Here is a 16,020-nt window from a genome sequence, read left to right on the forward strand (position 1 = left end):
GCATAACTTATTTCATCTAAAGCTATGTTGTTTTCTAAATCAAAATCAATCCTTCATAATTCTCTGTCTATTATAACCTCTCAAGTTTTGGATATCAAATTAGTGTTTCTCAGAATTTGAATTGATGACGCCCTTTCCTTCGGCACTCATGTCCAACTACTGGTGAGAATATTGAAAGTGAGCTGGTTTTTCAAACCTTTGGAGATGGAAACATTGGGCTGTAGATGCTTTGACTAGTTGTGTATTGATATTCTTGTTTGCGTGCACGTTTGTGTAAACCCACGTGAGCTGTCTTGGCCGAGATGCTCTTTTAAAAGGAATTTTTAATCTCAATGTGCTTTTTCTCCTGGTAAAATAAAGGTTAAGAATGAATCAACCGACGCTCCTAAAAGGTTTGGATCCATTTGAGGCAAAAAATACAGTAAAAACTGAAACCTTGCGATATAAAATCAGTTTTTAATGCATTTTAAAATATAATTTATAGAGATGAAGAAGTTCTAAATTGGAGTGCTGCGTAAACATATTCTATTTTATGTATAATAAGCAGAATAATTGCAACATAAAAATGTGGAGGTGGAGAAAGCGTGATGGATTCCGGTCTTTGAGATTGGCTCAGGGCAACGCTAGTAATTTATTCATCTGATGGCAAAGCTGAAGCAGTGGAATGGATAAAACAAAGTACGTGTAGTTAATAATATTCAGAAATGGCCCAGTCAGCACAAACTGATGTAGAACAAAACTAGATTGCTTAATCTTTTGCAATATGCAGATGGTGAACACCTGTTTCTATTTGTCATTTTGCATAGCTGTTGCAGTCGCTTTGCTCATCGGTGTACTTTTTTTTGTCTTCTTTTACAAATACCACGTTAATTCGTTGTTAAAATTAGCATTTATGTAGTAGCGAAATCAGTAGCATTGTCATCGGAAAGAGAGCAGATGGGAAATGAAAGTGCAGGCTGTCTTTAGTGCTGGGCATTTCCGCTTATCTAATGCGATTCACCTTTGAATCTTATTATGTTAAATTCCCTTTTCAAGTAATGTTTCCATAATTCTGTCAGGCCCTGGATTTATAGAAGCTTTCATTACTTTTTGATATGGAATGTGTAAGTCTGGAGAGTCTCTTAAATATAGATGAGCGTTTTATTCCTCAATTTGCGCTTGAAAGTTGCCCGCAGAGAGCGGGGGGTGCCGGTGTGTCTGCTCGTGCGATAGGAAACTGGGAAATTGGAAAATTGCAAATAAGACGTAGAATTTATAGAGGTCGGTTTTGAAAGATGTCTGCTGTTAAATTGTATCTCTTTCTCAGGTGTCTCTCCTTCTGCTCTCATCTCTGCCTCAATAACTCGCCTTTAAACACTATGTATATTTTTAAAAACAAAGGTGCTTCACTAGTCTATAGAAGAACCTATTTGCCTAACTGCTTCCAGAAGAACATCTGAAGAATTTTTCTGTTTCGCAAAATAATGTTTTTCAGAATATAAAAAAGTAAGAGATCTCAACGGTTGCTTGCGGAACCAATAATGGTGCTTCTACGGCATCGCTGTAAATATTTATTAAAAAAAAAACTAATTTTCACTCGACGAAGTCCAGTAATTTCCATGGGAATCCACACCGTTGTGAGTTTGAGAGTGTAGGAGAAAGATTTTTCCTGCACGGATATCACAACCGGTTTGATTTGGTTTTGATGTTGGTAGTGATGAAGTAAACCAGCTCTTAGACATACTTGTCGCTTTTAATGTTGGTACACCGTAGCATCGTAAAACATGCATGCGCATGAACACGATAGTAGAAATACAGAATGAGCTGCATCAAACGAGACACTCGTTCCAATACAGAAGTGACCCGAGAGGATCTTCCTAAAGAGAAACAAGTGTTGTCATGTTGTTATACACGAGGTCTGCCGTCTGCACGAGGATGAGTGGTGTCAGGAACAGGCCCCTTTGGGGAGCTTTGTCCACGGAGAGCGGCAGCGGATTGCGTTTAACTCGTCTGATGTGTGGCTCCACAGGAGATATCTTCCACAGATCGCTTCCAATCCGTTTTGTTAAGCGAGTCGCAGCCTTTTCTGAGGCGTTAAGCGAGGAGGTGAAGCTTTGATTCGCTCGTAGTGACGTGGATCGGCTGTCCCATCGGAGCGCTGCCATACATCCGAGACCGGCGAGCGTGATGTGGAGACGTTACCATGGAGACGCCGCTGCGCTCGTGATGGAGAGAGAGTGAGGTGGATTATTTCCAGAGCTCCTCGCAGCCGCTCTGATGCACGTATACACACCGCGTCTGTTCCTCCGACACGTTCTCTCATCACGCCTAACGGGAACAAATCGAGATTAATCACATTTTGCCTGATCTTTTCAAATACCAGGTTTTTGAGCAGTGTAGACGTACTCTGTCCACCCAGAGACCCGCACACTAGAGAGCGCTTGACATTGAGCCTGACGGACAGAAATAGGGGAGATCAGTTATGAGTGTCTGGAAGGAGTCGGGCCAGTTTTATTCACGTGGGAATACGGCAAATTAATTTCTAAATTGCGAGAACGTCGTTGATCAACAGATGTCCATTCCAGAGTTGATGCTGGAGCTCTCATCTGATTGGACAGGCTTTTCATTTATGTGCACCCTGATCGAAATTTGCAGCATAACTCCAGATTAATTTTGGCATCGTTTTAAAATTTCCATCCTGGCTGTGAAAAATGCTCTGCAAAGCCACGGCCTCAGCCTATCATTTTGAAAATATTTTATGTTTAATTCGCAGAGGAATTCTGGGGCTAGTCGCAACAGGCATTAAAACGTACTTGACGGGAATTCAGTGCTCTAAATGAAGCACTGTTTTACGTTTATTTGCATTATGTGTAATATATGTAATTTTACAGAGCTGAACTAATGTAAACCTAAAAGAAGACTCATCATTTAACAACATAAGACAACGATCGAGATGAAAATGTATGTTTCATATGTCACATTAATTGCTGCTTTCTGTAGAGTGAACTCATTCTGTATCCATCTTTATGCTCACCGGTTTAAGGGAACACTTCTTGTTTTTTCACACGGTCCCTTCTGTGCTGAGTGCTGATGAAAATAATGCCATAACAATTATACAGTTAAATATGAGGTTTGTCACACTTTAACGTAGGTGCCTTTATAAAATATTTGCATAACAAATAATGAATAGTACGTGGTGTGAGTAGGTTTAAGGGTAAGGGTTGGCAGCGTGATTATAGATTTAGCTACAAAAATTAATTACAGGTATTTTTAAATACTTTATCAGTGCAATGTAAAACTATGTACAGTTTGTGATTATTTTAAATGCAAGTTCATCACCTAACATTAAAGTGTTTTTAAATATGCTTTTATGTTGCAGTAAATACAGTATATTTTTAATATTAGTTCACACAACACTATTTATGTTTTAATGCAACTTTTGTTACTAAAGAAAATAGCTGTTAAGAATTGTATTCTTGCCAGTGTTTTGGAAATCCGGCTCCTTGGATAAATCAAATTCGAAATGCCAATGTTTTAAAATACCAACGACTTGTCATTTGTCACTTGTCTCTGTCGTGACAGATTAAGATGTCATGCCTGCTTAGAACATGATGAAGGCTACAGAAAAACACCTCATTCTGAAATGTATCATCTCAACCGCATTTACACATCAGGACCTGCTCTGTATGAAGAGACATGATGAATAACCCTGTAAACTGCAATCAGAGCTTTGCCAGTATAATAAGGAACGTTCTCGTGAAGACATCTTAAAGACGTTGTAGAGAGTGGGTTAACGAAACTTTTCAGATATATTAATATAGACAAGTAATTATGTCTGAATGACATACATCTTGTTATCTTCCAGCATTACAGATGACAGCTGGAAAAGATTCTTTGATTGATTTATTTGAGGTTTGGAAATCTGAGGGTGTGTGTGTGTGTGTGTGTGTGTGTGTGTGTGTGTGTGTTTTGCAGGGTCAGCCTGTGGGTCAGTGTGACTTCAACAGACGACTGCTGTGTATCGAGAAGGAGATCATCTCCCCGCGATTCGAGAAAATGAGGCTGGGCCAGATTGATAAATCCAAGGAGCCCTTCAGCGTCAGGAACAAGCCTTTCTTCGACGTCCACGCTTCTCGCAAGGTATTTATCTGTAAACGGCCCTGGCTGTGTGTTGTGAAAGGACATGTAAATGCCACTTAAAGGCCAGGTAAATCACTGCGTGCTGTGTTTATTCGCGTTAGTAACTTCTTTAAACTAGCAAGCAAGAGCGTTCCTATCTTCTCGTCTCCTGCGGTTCTCCTGCTGCAGCCACTTTGTAAGACTGACTTCTCCGTGAAGCTGCTTTCAATCTGTTTGCCAGGTAATGAAAGCGTCTCTCTGATGCTCTTTCAGAAGTTACCGCAAACTTTGAAGGTTGCAGCTCAGGAAACACAAAAGATACGAGTGAATCAGGCTACTGTTAAACACGGCCTGGTTATTAAGTGCGAGACGCTTCTGATGTTTGTGAGCAGTCGGTGATAACAATTTAAGTGCTGAAGATGATAATTACATCAAGCATTAGTCCTGTTTTCTCCATATTCTAGACAGTTGCTAAAAATATTGTTAATATCGACTGTTTGCTCTATATTGTGCCCATTTGAGTTCATTAAAATGGGCTTCCCCGACGGTTCTCGGGCCGGTTCTGAGTCTAGTTTCGTTGACGGTCTTAGGGGATCGGTTATTGATCTGGGTCTGGTCTTGACTTCAGCTCTAATTGGCGTAGCTGTGGCGTCAAAAACTATTGAACATTTCTAGCCTCATTTCCCAGGAGAAAAGATTCAGCTCATTTAACACACACACGTCTGTCCCCAGTACCAGGGCACGTTGCTAATGGGCGATGAATTGTTATTGATATTTGTCTGAAAAATAAACCTGCAGCATCAATAACGAAGTTTTGAGAAACTTTTAGCGTTTACATCTAGACGCTCGGGTGAGTGCGCGTAAGAGGTTTGCGTGTTTCTGTGTGAATAGGTGACGGAGTTTAATTTACTACACATATTTAATCATTTCTTTAGAAAGAGAAAAACTCTTGATATCATGATAATATATACAACCAAAAACTCAAAAACCAAAAGCTCTTCACTGCCAACCACTAAGATAAGACATTATGACAAATACATTAATATTGTACAGTACAATGTAGGGGTGTGTGGCGTGTATATAATATGCGATAATATCATAACTGTTTTTCAATTGATCGCAAATTTAAGACATGGGGCAGAAAACATATACCAAGTCATATACACTAGTTAATCAATTTTACACAAAGAGTGACGTTTTTTCTCCAAAAATGACTATGGTTGTGATTTATTTAATTATTTTTAATATTTTTATACAACAGTTCAATAAACAAGACGTGTAGTTAAAAGACTTGCGCTTTAGACGCATTTCTTTTTTTGGGCCATTTAAAAAAATTAAATAATATAAAAATCCAAACACAACCACAGCATTATTTTGCATCTCTGAGCAACGCAACAGTGTTTCGTTCCTACGTGAATCATCCGATTAAATGATTTGGTTCGAACGCGATGTGTTACTGCCACCTACTGGCGGATAATTTTTTTTTTAACTTTTATTATTTAAATAATTTTAAATATTTGCATTCAAAAGACAATGGACACTTGTTTTATAAATGGTTTTATAAAAGTAAAAATGCACCTAAAATATAAAAATCGGTTGAAACTTATCGGAAATGATTAATTTAAAAGGGACATGCACTGAAACGGCTTGCTGATTTTGACAGGGTAAAAAGGCTGTTGTGTCACTGTTGAGAATTTTATGACCCCTTTAAATTCTATAACATAATTGAGGAAAAAAATAAACAGAAAACTATGATGAAGCGGATAGACAGACAGACAGACATATGAATGCATGCATGTATACATTCATAGGTTTTCCTGAAATAAAATATAGGTCATTTTACAAAACATCAAGTAATATTGAGAAAATGTCACGCAGTTTCTGTATTTTTTTATTTAGACACTGCTGTTCAGAGCTGTATACGAAAACCGTATAACCCTCACAATAAGATCTTTTTCCTGCTCTCATACAAAAACCCTTGCAGTTCAATATCAGACACATCAGCCAATGAGCTGTGCTCTTCTGCTCCATGTCTGTAAACGATAAGTGGGATCATTTTCTGTGAAATTAACATGGTTTCTGAGAAATTTCCAGCAAAACGAGGTTCACCCCGTGTCCGCAGTAGCCTTTTCATAACCGCATTTGATTCTCTGTTCATTGTTCTCTATGAATAAGTCTGTTTTCCTCTAGTCTGGTTCCTCTGTGCCCCGAACCTCCCTGTGTGCGCGTGTGTGTGTGTGTGTGTGTGTGTGTGTGTGTGTGTGTGTGTGTGTGTGTGCATCTCGGCTTTGTCTTGTTGGGGGCCTGATCTGAGCATGAAGTCTTTGAGAATGAAGTCATAATGACAGGCTGTTGAGAACTGAGAGGGTGTCATTGTTGAGGTCTCCAGCCATCTGATGCGCAGACAGGAAGTGAAAAATAGAGGAGCGGAGAAAAGATTCCCATCAGTAATCGGTAGAGAATGACATCTCAGCTGCAGACTACGGTTAGGATCAAAGAACTATTGTCAAAGAGTTCATTGGGTCTCTCACGATTCCATCAGATATCCTCCTCCACCAGCTACCGCGTCTCTTCTCGTCTTCATCCCTCTCGAAAATCCTTCAGCGGCCTCTTCAGCTTTAGGACTGGCTCTCCAAACATCAGCCGGCCGGTGATACGCAGGACACGCTTCATTTACGCTGATATGTAGGTCAGAAACGGCAGCTTGTGAACGATAACGCGCTGGTCAGTGCAGTATAAATACGCGATGAACGTACGCTGTCGTAAAAGCTTGATAGGCGAATTTAAACGGAGCGCAGATGAAAATGGCTCTGCGTTTGGAGAGGACAAAACAAAAAGGGTAACGATTGAATGAACGAATGCACAAAAACGAAGTGACCTAAAGGGCCTGAAAGCGTAAATAAAACCGAAACGAACTAATTTTTTCGTTTATTTGTGCACTCGGTTACAGATGCGAAATGGGATGTTTGTTCGCTAATCATTTGTGCATTAGCGGATTGATTTGTGGTATTTATCACGCACTCAGGTGTGCGACGAATACAAATGCGCTCCTTTTGTTTGGTTTCAACTTTTTTTTTCCACCATCGTCTTCGTTTCATTAAAGCCCAGGCGGCGCAAACGGTGGTTTTCATCAAAATGTCATTTATTGAGGAAAAAAACTCAACTGTGCATTAGATACAAATATCCAGTCACTAATTGAGTTATAATTACATGCATCATGTCACCATAAACTGGGCTGTCAATCATCCCGTCAGCATTAACATCCCGATACTCCTCAGTTTCGTTATTGTCGAGATAATATACAGTACTTCCTTCCTTCTGACATTAGCCACGTTAAAATGAAGCGCTTGAATGCTCAACCGTTAAACTTAGGTGACATTTTAAAACAATTAAAAGCGGATGAAGCGCCGGGGCTCTGAAGCGCTTCATCTTTGGCTAGACCCCGAACATCCGGGCATTTCCAGAGCGGGGATGTGAGAGAGGATGCTTAGTATGCAAATTGCGACGCAGGGTGTGTTTGTTTTGAAGACCGAAAACACAATGGAGAGATTTCAGTGTTTCAGACGAAATGTTCTATAGCTCTTTATAAGTATACATTAATAAAGCAATTATATATATAATCTGTCACGATTGGCCGTTTGCTCAGTCACATGACTGTCGGGCTCTCTGCGCCGCATGCATGCTTTGAAAGAACAAATGAGTTCAATAAAACAGACAAAGAACACAAAACCAGAATGATGGATGCTAGTAAACAAATAATAAACAAAATGAAAAATAAATTAATAATACTAATGAAACGTGAGGAACTAATGAAAGGAATCAAAACACACCGAAGGGAAAGAACAGAGATAAGCGAGCGAGACGTTATAATAAAAGATTGCAGATGACTAAAAGAAAGAGTTGAGATGAAACGACGGAAAGAATGCAAGAAATTCGAAACGATTGATTAAAGAACAGAGAAACTGAATAGAGCCGACCTTGAAAAGGGTTCGGGAATGAACGGAACAATGAAAACCAATACAGAATGACGGGAAGAAGAGATATTAAAGGAGGAAGAGAACGGACGAGCAAAAAGAATGGAAGAAATGGCACGATAAAAACAACAATCTGAGATAAAGAGCGAGTGAACAAACAAAAACGAATAAAAGAAACGACAGAGGAGCGTTTGACCGTGAAGCGGTGAACAACCTGCTCCTCAGCGTTTAAGACTCTTCATCGTTTCATCCCGAGCTCGACTTTGAAGAGTTGAACGCCAGCTAATGATCTCATTAAGCCCTAATGTCCTCAATAACCAGGGTTGGATGTGGAAAGCCGCCTTTAACCAGCCACTTCTCTAAACAGACTGAACGGTGCAGGTACAGAGCTGTATGAGCCGTGAAAGATGGCGTTTGCAGCAGACTGCCTGACTGACCGGAATTTTAATACAGCAGCGGCGCAGACGTGCTTCTCCGAGATTGAATGAGAAAATAAGGCCGCTAATGTGGAGTGGAGGGTCGTGGAAAGGAGATCTCTGTTAAGACTCTTTGGCCCGTGTGCTGTGCTAATATAACACAGTCCCCGAGGATCGCCGCGTTCATCTGAGGACACGTTATCGCTAATGAAAGAAGTCGAGAGTCTTTCTGTTGAAGCAGCGTCGGGTTCGGCAGGATTTTGTCCGGCAGAGATCCGTTTAAATGCAAACGGGCTCGAAGGTTTTGAAACATTTATTAGAAAGGAATACATTTACAGCAGCCGCTCTGTAGACGGAGCCACGCTGATGAAAAGCTCGGAGAGATGCATTTCTGATTTCGGTATAATGATGTATTGTTTACTTATACCGGTCGCTGTTTCTCGACGACGTTCGGCAAAGTCAAAGAGAAATTAAAACTGACCTTGTTTACTTTCTTATGTGTTATTGCTGATTCATCAGTGCATCAGTTGCAATGATTAAATAGTGATTTAATTAAATGTATAACTGCAAGCACTTTTTTCGTCTCTGCTCCACTATATACCTTATAGAGAATACTTGGAGGGTTATTAATAATTTAAAAAAGCACTTATCATACTCTGCATCAACTTACACCTAAACGTACAAAATTATTAGAACACCGTAAACTGATATTTCCTACTGACGCACTACAGCAAGACATAACTGACGTAAAACCATTTTTAGCTGCTGAAATTACTTCATTTTGTAACTGCTGCGATAACTTACTATCAATAAGCAAGTTAGGAGTTTGAGACAAAGCTCTTCTCTAGTTAATGGTAATAATCTTCTAGTCAAATGCGCTCCCAAATCTAAAGTGTTACTCATTGTCCTCATTGACTATCAGGTATCTCTTGGAAGTCCACCATATTATGGAAGCATCGGTTTTGTTGTTCCAAACACACACACACAAAAAAGAACATGATGAACCTTGATAAAACCTGAGCGTTTTCTATTAAAACACCCAAAACCAATCAGCACGCAGCACTAGTTATGCCATTCGGCCACCACAATTTTAAATATATTTGGGATATTTTAAAGCCTGTTGACTTTTTCCGTTTATCTTCGCTACACTCATTTTTGAAACGCCAGGCTTCGTGCGCTACACGACCGAGGATCACACACTACCAGACTTTAAAGTTCTGGAATCTGTCAGCTGTGATCTGCAGATTGACTTTCCTTGGAGGCGAAAAGTAACATAAAGTAACTGTGTCTCTTCTGGACGCTAGGACTCAGCTCTATTCATATGAATTAACTATATGATCTCTTAATGAACTTTTTCAACGGTTTAAGTTTTGGTGTAATGAACCGACGTTCATTAAAACATCTTCACCAGTTGAACAGAAGTGCCATGAAGCATTTTTCCGTCCCTTTAAGGTGCTGAGGCTCGCACGCTGCACAAGCGACACAATGCCACGACGCTGTTTTTCACGACGGGTTTAGCCAGACACTAACGCTTGCATGCAAATGTAAATTTTTTGATATGTTTTCACAAATCCCAGATTAGTATGCAAGCGGCGAGCCCCTAAAAGACTAAACACAGCGGCTCAGTGGCTGTTTCGAAACGTCTCCGTGTTTGTGGAAGCAGACTGACATGTCAGCTTCTGGCTCAGCGGCTTGAGTTTTGGGACTGTGCTACCTTTTTTTTTTTTTTTTTTTTTTTTTTTTTTCAAACGTAGGCAGATGGAGAGAGTGTTTGGGAAATCTGCTTTGTTTGGAAGTCGTGTTTTTTTCAAAGTTTAACGAGAAACTGATCGCCCTTTCTGTGAGAGTTTCTCTGCCTGTATGCTACTATGTTCTTTGTGCTGTACACACATTATATATTCTCAGTGTCTTTTGCTTTGTTCCCAGCTCCTGGAGGGCAGTTTCACCTCGCAGGTCAGCCATGAAGTTGATGGTCTTATCTTCCAACCTATAGGGGTGAGTCTGACACAAACACCGACTGCTAGAAGAGAAATACACTCCGACTGCTAATGCATGGTTTGGGGAAATTGAGGCTGGACGTAAGGTTGCCACAAAAGAATTTCCTGCAGTGAGCCGAGGAGGTTTTAGGTTCATTCGGGCTTGCTCTTGTGCATTTCAGTTAATGGCAGAAATAATCCACGGTTAATGCGGTGTTAGACGGTGTGCGCATACAAACGCTCTCGAGCTGCAAACTAAACTTTGAGTCATTATGAGCCTACTAGCTAGACAAAGCTCTCAGCCAATTAGACTTTTTGTTTTGGATGAAGTGAACGTGAGTTATGCAAAAGTACCGTATGCATACATAATGCGTAGCTGCTAAGCTGCAAAAACATGTTCACAATTCGTAATAAGGTCTAAATCAGAAAAATTTATTCATTGCATCATATAATAATATCATATCTTTATCATATGCCTCCGTAGAAGACACAAGCACTCTGAAAAACCTACTTTGTTAAATTTTTAGTATTTTTTTTGGAGGAAGGTTTAAATGTTGATCGCTCGGTGATCGTAATTTGCATTGAATTATGTTTTGCCCCCACATTAATATATACTATATGTACTATTATAACAATTTTTTTACATTGCAAAATACATCAGAGAAGTATCAATAACTGCAGCACATTTTATATAAAAAAAACTACAACTTTCAAACAATTTCTGAAATGAAAATTTATTTACAAGAAGCATGACAGAGAATATAATGCGTCTATCGTTCCTCTAATTCTAAACAAGCTTTCTGAAGGTCTTAAAAAGTCTTAATTTATGAATTTAGTCGAAATCTTAAAAGTCCTAGCATTAAATGTTGCATCAAAAACAAACAAACCAAAAAAGCTTCCTCTGTAATTGTCTTGTTTTCTGATTTACATATATTTAAATATTTTTATGCTTAAAACAGAAAGCTATCATAAACTCACTCACTTTTGCAAGTAAATGCATCTTGATTTAAGAATCTTCAGACACTAGAAAAGTGTCCGTGTTCCTGTCAATTTAAAACCTTACTTTTTTATTTTCTTGTTCTTCAAAAAGGTCTCAAAATCCTTAAATTGACCTTCATAAAACCTGCGTCCATTAAAAATTCTATTCACACAGCCAAACCCCCAACAGTTGCTTTCTCTAAAAGCCCAGAATGCAGCAGGCATGCGGCTGTAAATATATGGCATATATGGTCACAGACAAATTCAAAGAGAGGACAAAAGCAGGTCCCGGGAGGATAAACACACGAGAGGTTCTCAGCAGGTGTGCCGGATTGAAAACACAAGCTGAGCGTCAATGTGCCGTTGACTGATTAGAAACAGAACCGAAGACAGAGGCGCTTATTATTGCGTCATTAAAGCTGCCTGAAATCATAAAAATACCCATCAGGTTACAAGAAAAAAACAACAACACATTTTCATTTTTCCGATGTTGTTCAATCTATCTGCAAATGCAAGGTAAAGGTCATACACGCCACGTCTCTGCATGACAACCGATCAATCGCATCAATATGTTTAATAATGTATTAAAGTAAGTGTCCTTAGAAGGCCTCTATTTAAAAGAGCGTAATGCATTTTCTCTGCTCACATGATCTTTGGGCTTTCTATCAGCCTCTCTCATAGCTGCTCTGATATTGACTTTTTTCCTCGCTGTAATGCAATGAGACATTTTCTGCTCCGTGACACGGAACCTCTGAACCTCATATGTTTCACACAGATCTCCAGAATGTTGTTATAATGTGGCACCGCTGCTGCACTTCAGCCAGGTACGTTTAATCATCTGAGTCCCGTGTTCGGTTCGGGCTTCTCGCGTGCGCTGTTACCCTCATTTCCGCGCGTCCTCCAGCCTCTCATTTCGGAAAGAGGATCCCTGCGCCCCTGAAGCCAGCGTAACGTACAACAATGAAATCTGCACCCGAGACGGTCATTACAGATGACCTTTTCCAGAGAGAAAACGTCGTCGTTATGCACCCTTAACGAGAGTGCTTTGTGGGATATCTGTATTTAATTACTTCAATTTGTAAGTGTTAATTGGCTGTAGAATTAATTTAATTAAAATTGCAATGTGGCAAATTCTGCGATTGCTTAAATAAATGATGGCTGGGTGTTTAAAGTGGACGATATTTTTGTCTTTTAATAGAGGAGTCCATAAACACTCACAGGGCACATGCACGCACGGATCAAATATACTGCACACTTATAGCAGGACTTACACTTTAAATAATAGCCTATTTGTTTGCGTTCTGTATTATCTAATACAGAATGAAGTACGCTTAATTACGTGGCTTAGGCAAATGCGTCATTTGTATCATAAGTACATTGTCGCACATTGCGTGTCAAGCGCATAGAGGTAATGCTCTAAAAACAACTAATAAACTAATAACTAATAAATTCAGAAACGTAAATGACTGGAGGTACACTGTATACATGCATTAAAGAACTGAGGAAACTGAAGGCTTATATACACAGGGATGATAACTAGATGAAATCAGGCACCAAAAGACTAAACTAAAGCAGAACAAAACAGAACATATATGTGCACATTATACAATCATACAGACACAGGTTAAAAAAAAAATCACATAAATTCAGCTGCTGCGCAATAGTCTTAGACCACTAAGTATCTTTTGCAGTATTGCGTCGTTTTGCCACAGCTCTTCTGGATTCAGTCTTGTTCTGTTTCTTCATGTCACTCCAGACAGACTGGATGATGATCGGATCAGATCTGCGTGTGGAGTGCAAAAATCACTGTCACTGGATTATTACAGTTAATATTTCCCACTGACACACTGCGGCGAAAGACTCTTGTTGGCGAAAATACCAGCAGCCTAAGACTCTCTCGCAGTTGTGTAGATTCCAGGAATGTCGATTTTATCTTGATTCTTTTTTTTTACAACATTCTTACCACAGAGGAAGGTTTTTGAGGGTTTCTGTGTTGTGCAGTGAGCAACATTTAGATGTTAAAATCCACCATCTTTATTATTAGAAGGTTCATTTTCGGAATAATAAGGAGAAGAATCACGCGGCTTATTAATCTCGCAGCCTAATGCTTTCCTAAATGTGTCAATAAGACTTAGTAAAGCATGATTAAATGTGTCAAGGCGGTTTAGATGGAGTAAGACATCAATAGCACAAAGGCTATTTTATGCTCTACAAAAGGTTCTGTGGCAATTATACAGAGGACAGAGGAGCTCTGCCTCTGGAAATGTTAAGGGACTTTGACACCATGTTGTTGATCAGCCCGGCAGCTATTGGATTTTTATAGAACAAGCTATTCCTCCAAATCCAAATCTCTTCAGCATTTCAAAAAGATAGGCCCATTCAACTCTTTCTAAAGCCCTTGTGTGCATCCGCTGATAGCAGAGCTGTGTCAGACATCCCTCTTTGATGCTGAACAATATCCAGTCCATCTGGTCATTGGCTGTTAGGTAAAGTCTTGCCGCCTCAGTCTGTGCAGCTTTGCTCTGTTGTGCAACCTAGTGGTTCGGTACAAAGCAAAAGGCAACTTAAGTTAAATGCCTCGCAATATATAAGGCAGCACTGAACGAATCCTTCATAGTGAATGCAATCTTAGAATTAGCAAATAGCAACGTCAAGGTCATGATGGCATAATGTGTACTTTAAGTGATGCTTTGCACAAATGCATAAATGTAAATGTCCGTTTGACTAGATGCAAGAGACCGTAAATGAGTTTCCATTTAAAATGTTTCGCATTCGCTATTGGCCTTCCTAAAAATTGTAAATGCAAAACATCAAGCATTTCCATGTCCTCAAATAGTGGACTATGGTCTGGATGAATGTGCCAGAGTGGTTCCAACCAGGCTGTGAAACAGGAACATAATGACAATATTTGTACCTTTTTCCATTTCCACACCATTTATGGTAACGATCTTATGCTGCTATATTCTCTAATATTTCTATTTAGAGCCAAACATGCTTCATTTAAGCCCTTTGCACTCCATGCATGTTGCATATTTCCTGGTAAAGACGTAAAGTTCTACAAGAGCGATGGAAGACGCTGTTTTTGAAAGCGTTACAACAGAAATTGAAACGCAACGAGCCTCAAAATAGATTGCTACTGTACTCCCAGAAAACGAGAATGTGGCAAATACGTAAATTTCGTACATATGACAAAATCTTCAGCTCATTTTCCGCTCGTGATGAAAGAGCTTTATTGAAACACTCCTGCTCCGTCCTGTGCATTACCTCGAGGAAGCCCACCGTGTTGTGATGGAGCAGCTGGACGACCTCCTTGGTTGGAGGGGGGAGAGTTTTATTTGCCGTATTTGAGCAATTATACATTGGTTTTGATTGCTGTCAAGAGGAAGATGTCGCTAAAAACCTGCAGTAGCTGACATAATGATGGCGCAAATGGCTATTTCCATACGTCACCAGCCTCCATTTACCTGGGTGTGAAGCTGTGGCAGATTGCAAGGACCCACTCTAATGGTGAGCTGTGGGTGAAGTGTGATGAAGTGTTTTTGTCTAACTAGCACTATATTTGTGTTTAAGCCTTTTATTGATCGAGTTACATCAAGCTTTCACACCTAAATTGACCCACGAGCACATCGGCAGGCAAATGGTAAAACCGCGTCATTGTGAGTGTGAATAAACTTTGCTGCGGTATAACTTTCTCAACTAATGAGAAACTGTAGATCAGAGGTGTCAAACTCAAACCTGGAGGGGCCCTGCCGAGTTTAGATTCAACCTTAATTAAGCACACCTGATTCAGCCAGGTCCTTCAGACTTATTTAAACACCCCTGCTCTAGATCATCCACCTGCTTAACCTTTATTCCCATTTCAAGCTCTTTCTTTCGGGATTTCTTGCGCACTTTCAAAACGTGCTTCAGCCTCGAACAGAAACCCAGCAGCTCAGTAGGGTTTAAAACAAAACTTTGTATCTACATAAGTCAGACTGAATATATTTTTGTTGACTTTTTCTGGTTTTGGCAATATTAGGGCTTCTCAAAATGGTAGGAGAAACACCCTGTTTCTTGCAGAAAAAAACATCGGTTTAATTTGCCAGGCGCAAACAATCCTCCTGCTTTATCCCCTTGCTCATAAAAAGTTTATTTTAGTTCCTGTAACTTTCATCCGCTCTATTTGCCGACAACTTATTATATTGTTCTATAAAAAGTTTCTTATGGGCATCCATTTATTTGGTGAGGGATGTCATTTTTTTCTGCTCGTTCTTGCACTACGAAAGTGTCGTCATTTGTCGGGGCCGCTTGTAAGCCTCGAATCCCTTCATTTTATACAGAGAAAAGTTTCTGCCGCGTTAATCTTAACGTCCTTGTGACAGGTGCAGTTTTACAGAAGGAGACCGGCTTATCTCAAAGACGAGACGGCGAGTGACATAATTGCCTGAACTTTTCATGTGAATACATGAGAGAAAAAGAAGTCAAATAATTCCATTGTCACAGTGATAAAAATGTTTTGGTTACACTTTATTTCGATAGTCCACTTTAGACATTCTGCTAACGGTGAGGCGACTAGCAGTCGTCAGAGTATTAGTAGAC

The 16,020-nt window shown here is 39.8% G+C and overlaps 1 protein-coding gene across 1 annotated transcript in view; it reads left to right on the forward strand.

Annotated features, from left to right (window-relative positions):
• Positions 1 to 16,020, forward strand: part of rngtt (RNA guanylyltransferase and 5'-phosphatase) — an 82,387-nt gene that overhangs the window by 38,965 nt on the left and 27,402 nt on the right. The window contains exons 11-12 of the mRNA XM_043219048.1: positions 3,955 to 4,119; positions 10,415 to 10,483. Of these exons, the coding sequence (XP_043074983.1) occupies positions 3,955 to 4,119; positions 10,415 to 10,483 (234 nt within the window). The remainder of the gene's footprint in view (positions 1 to 3,954; positions 4,120 to 10,414; positions 10,484 to 16,020) is intronic.

This window comes from Puntigrus tetrazona, chromosome 20 (genome assembly GCF_018831695.1).
Source record: "Puntigrus tetrazona isolate hp1 chromosome 20, ASM1883169v1, whole genome shotgun sequence".
NCBI lineage: Eukaryota > Metazoa > Chordata > Actinopteri > Cypriniformes > Cyprinidae > Puntigrus > Puntigrus tetrazona.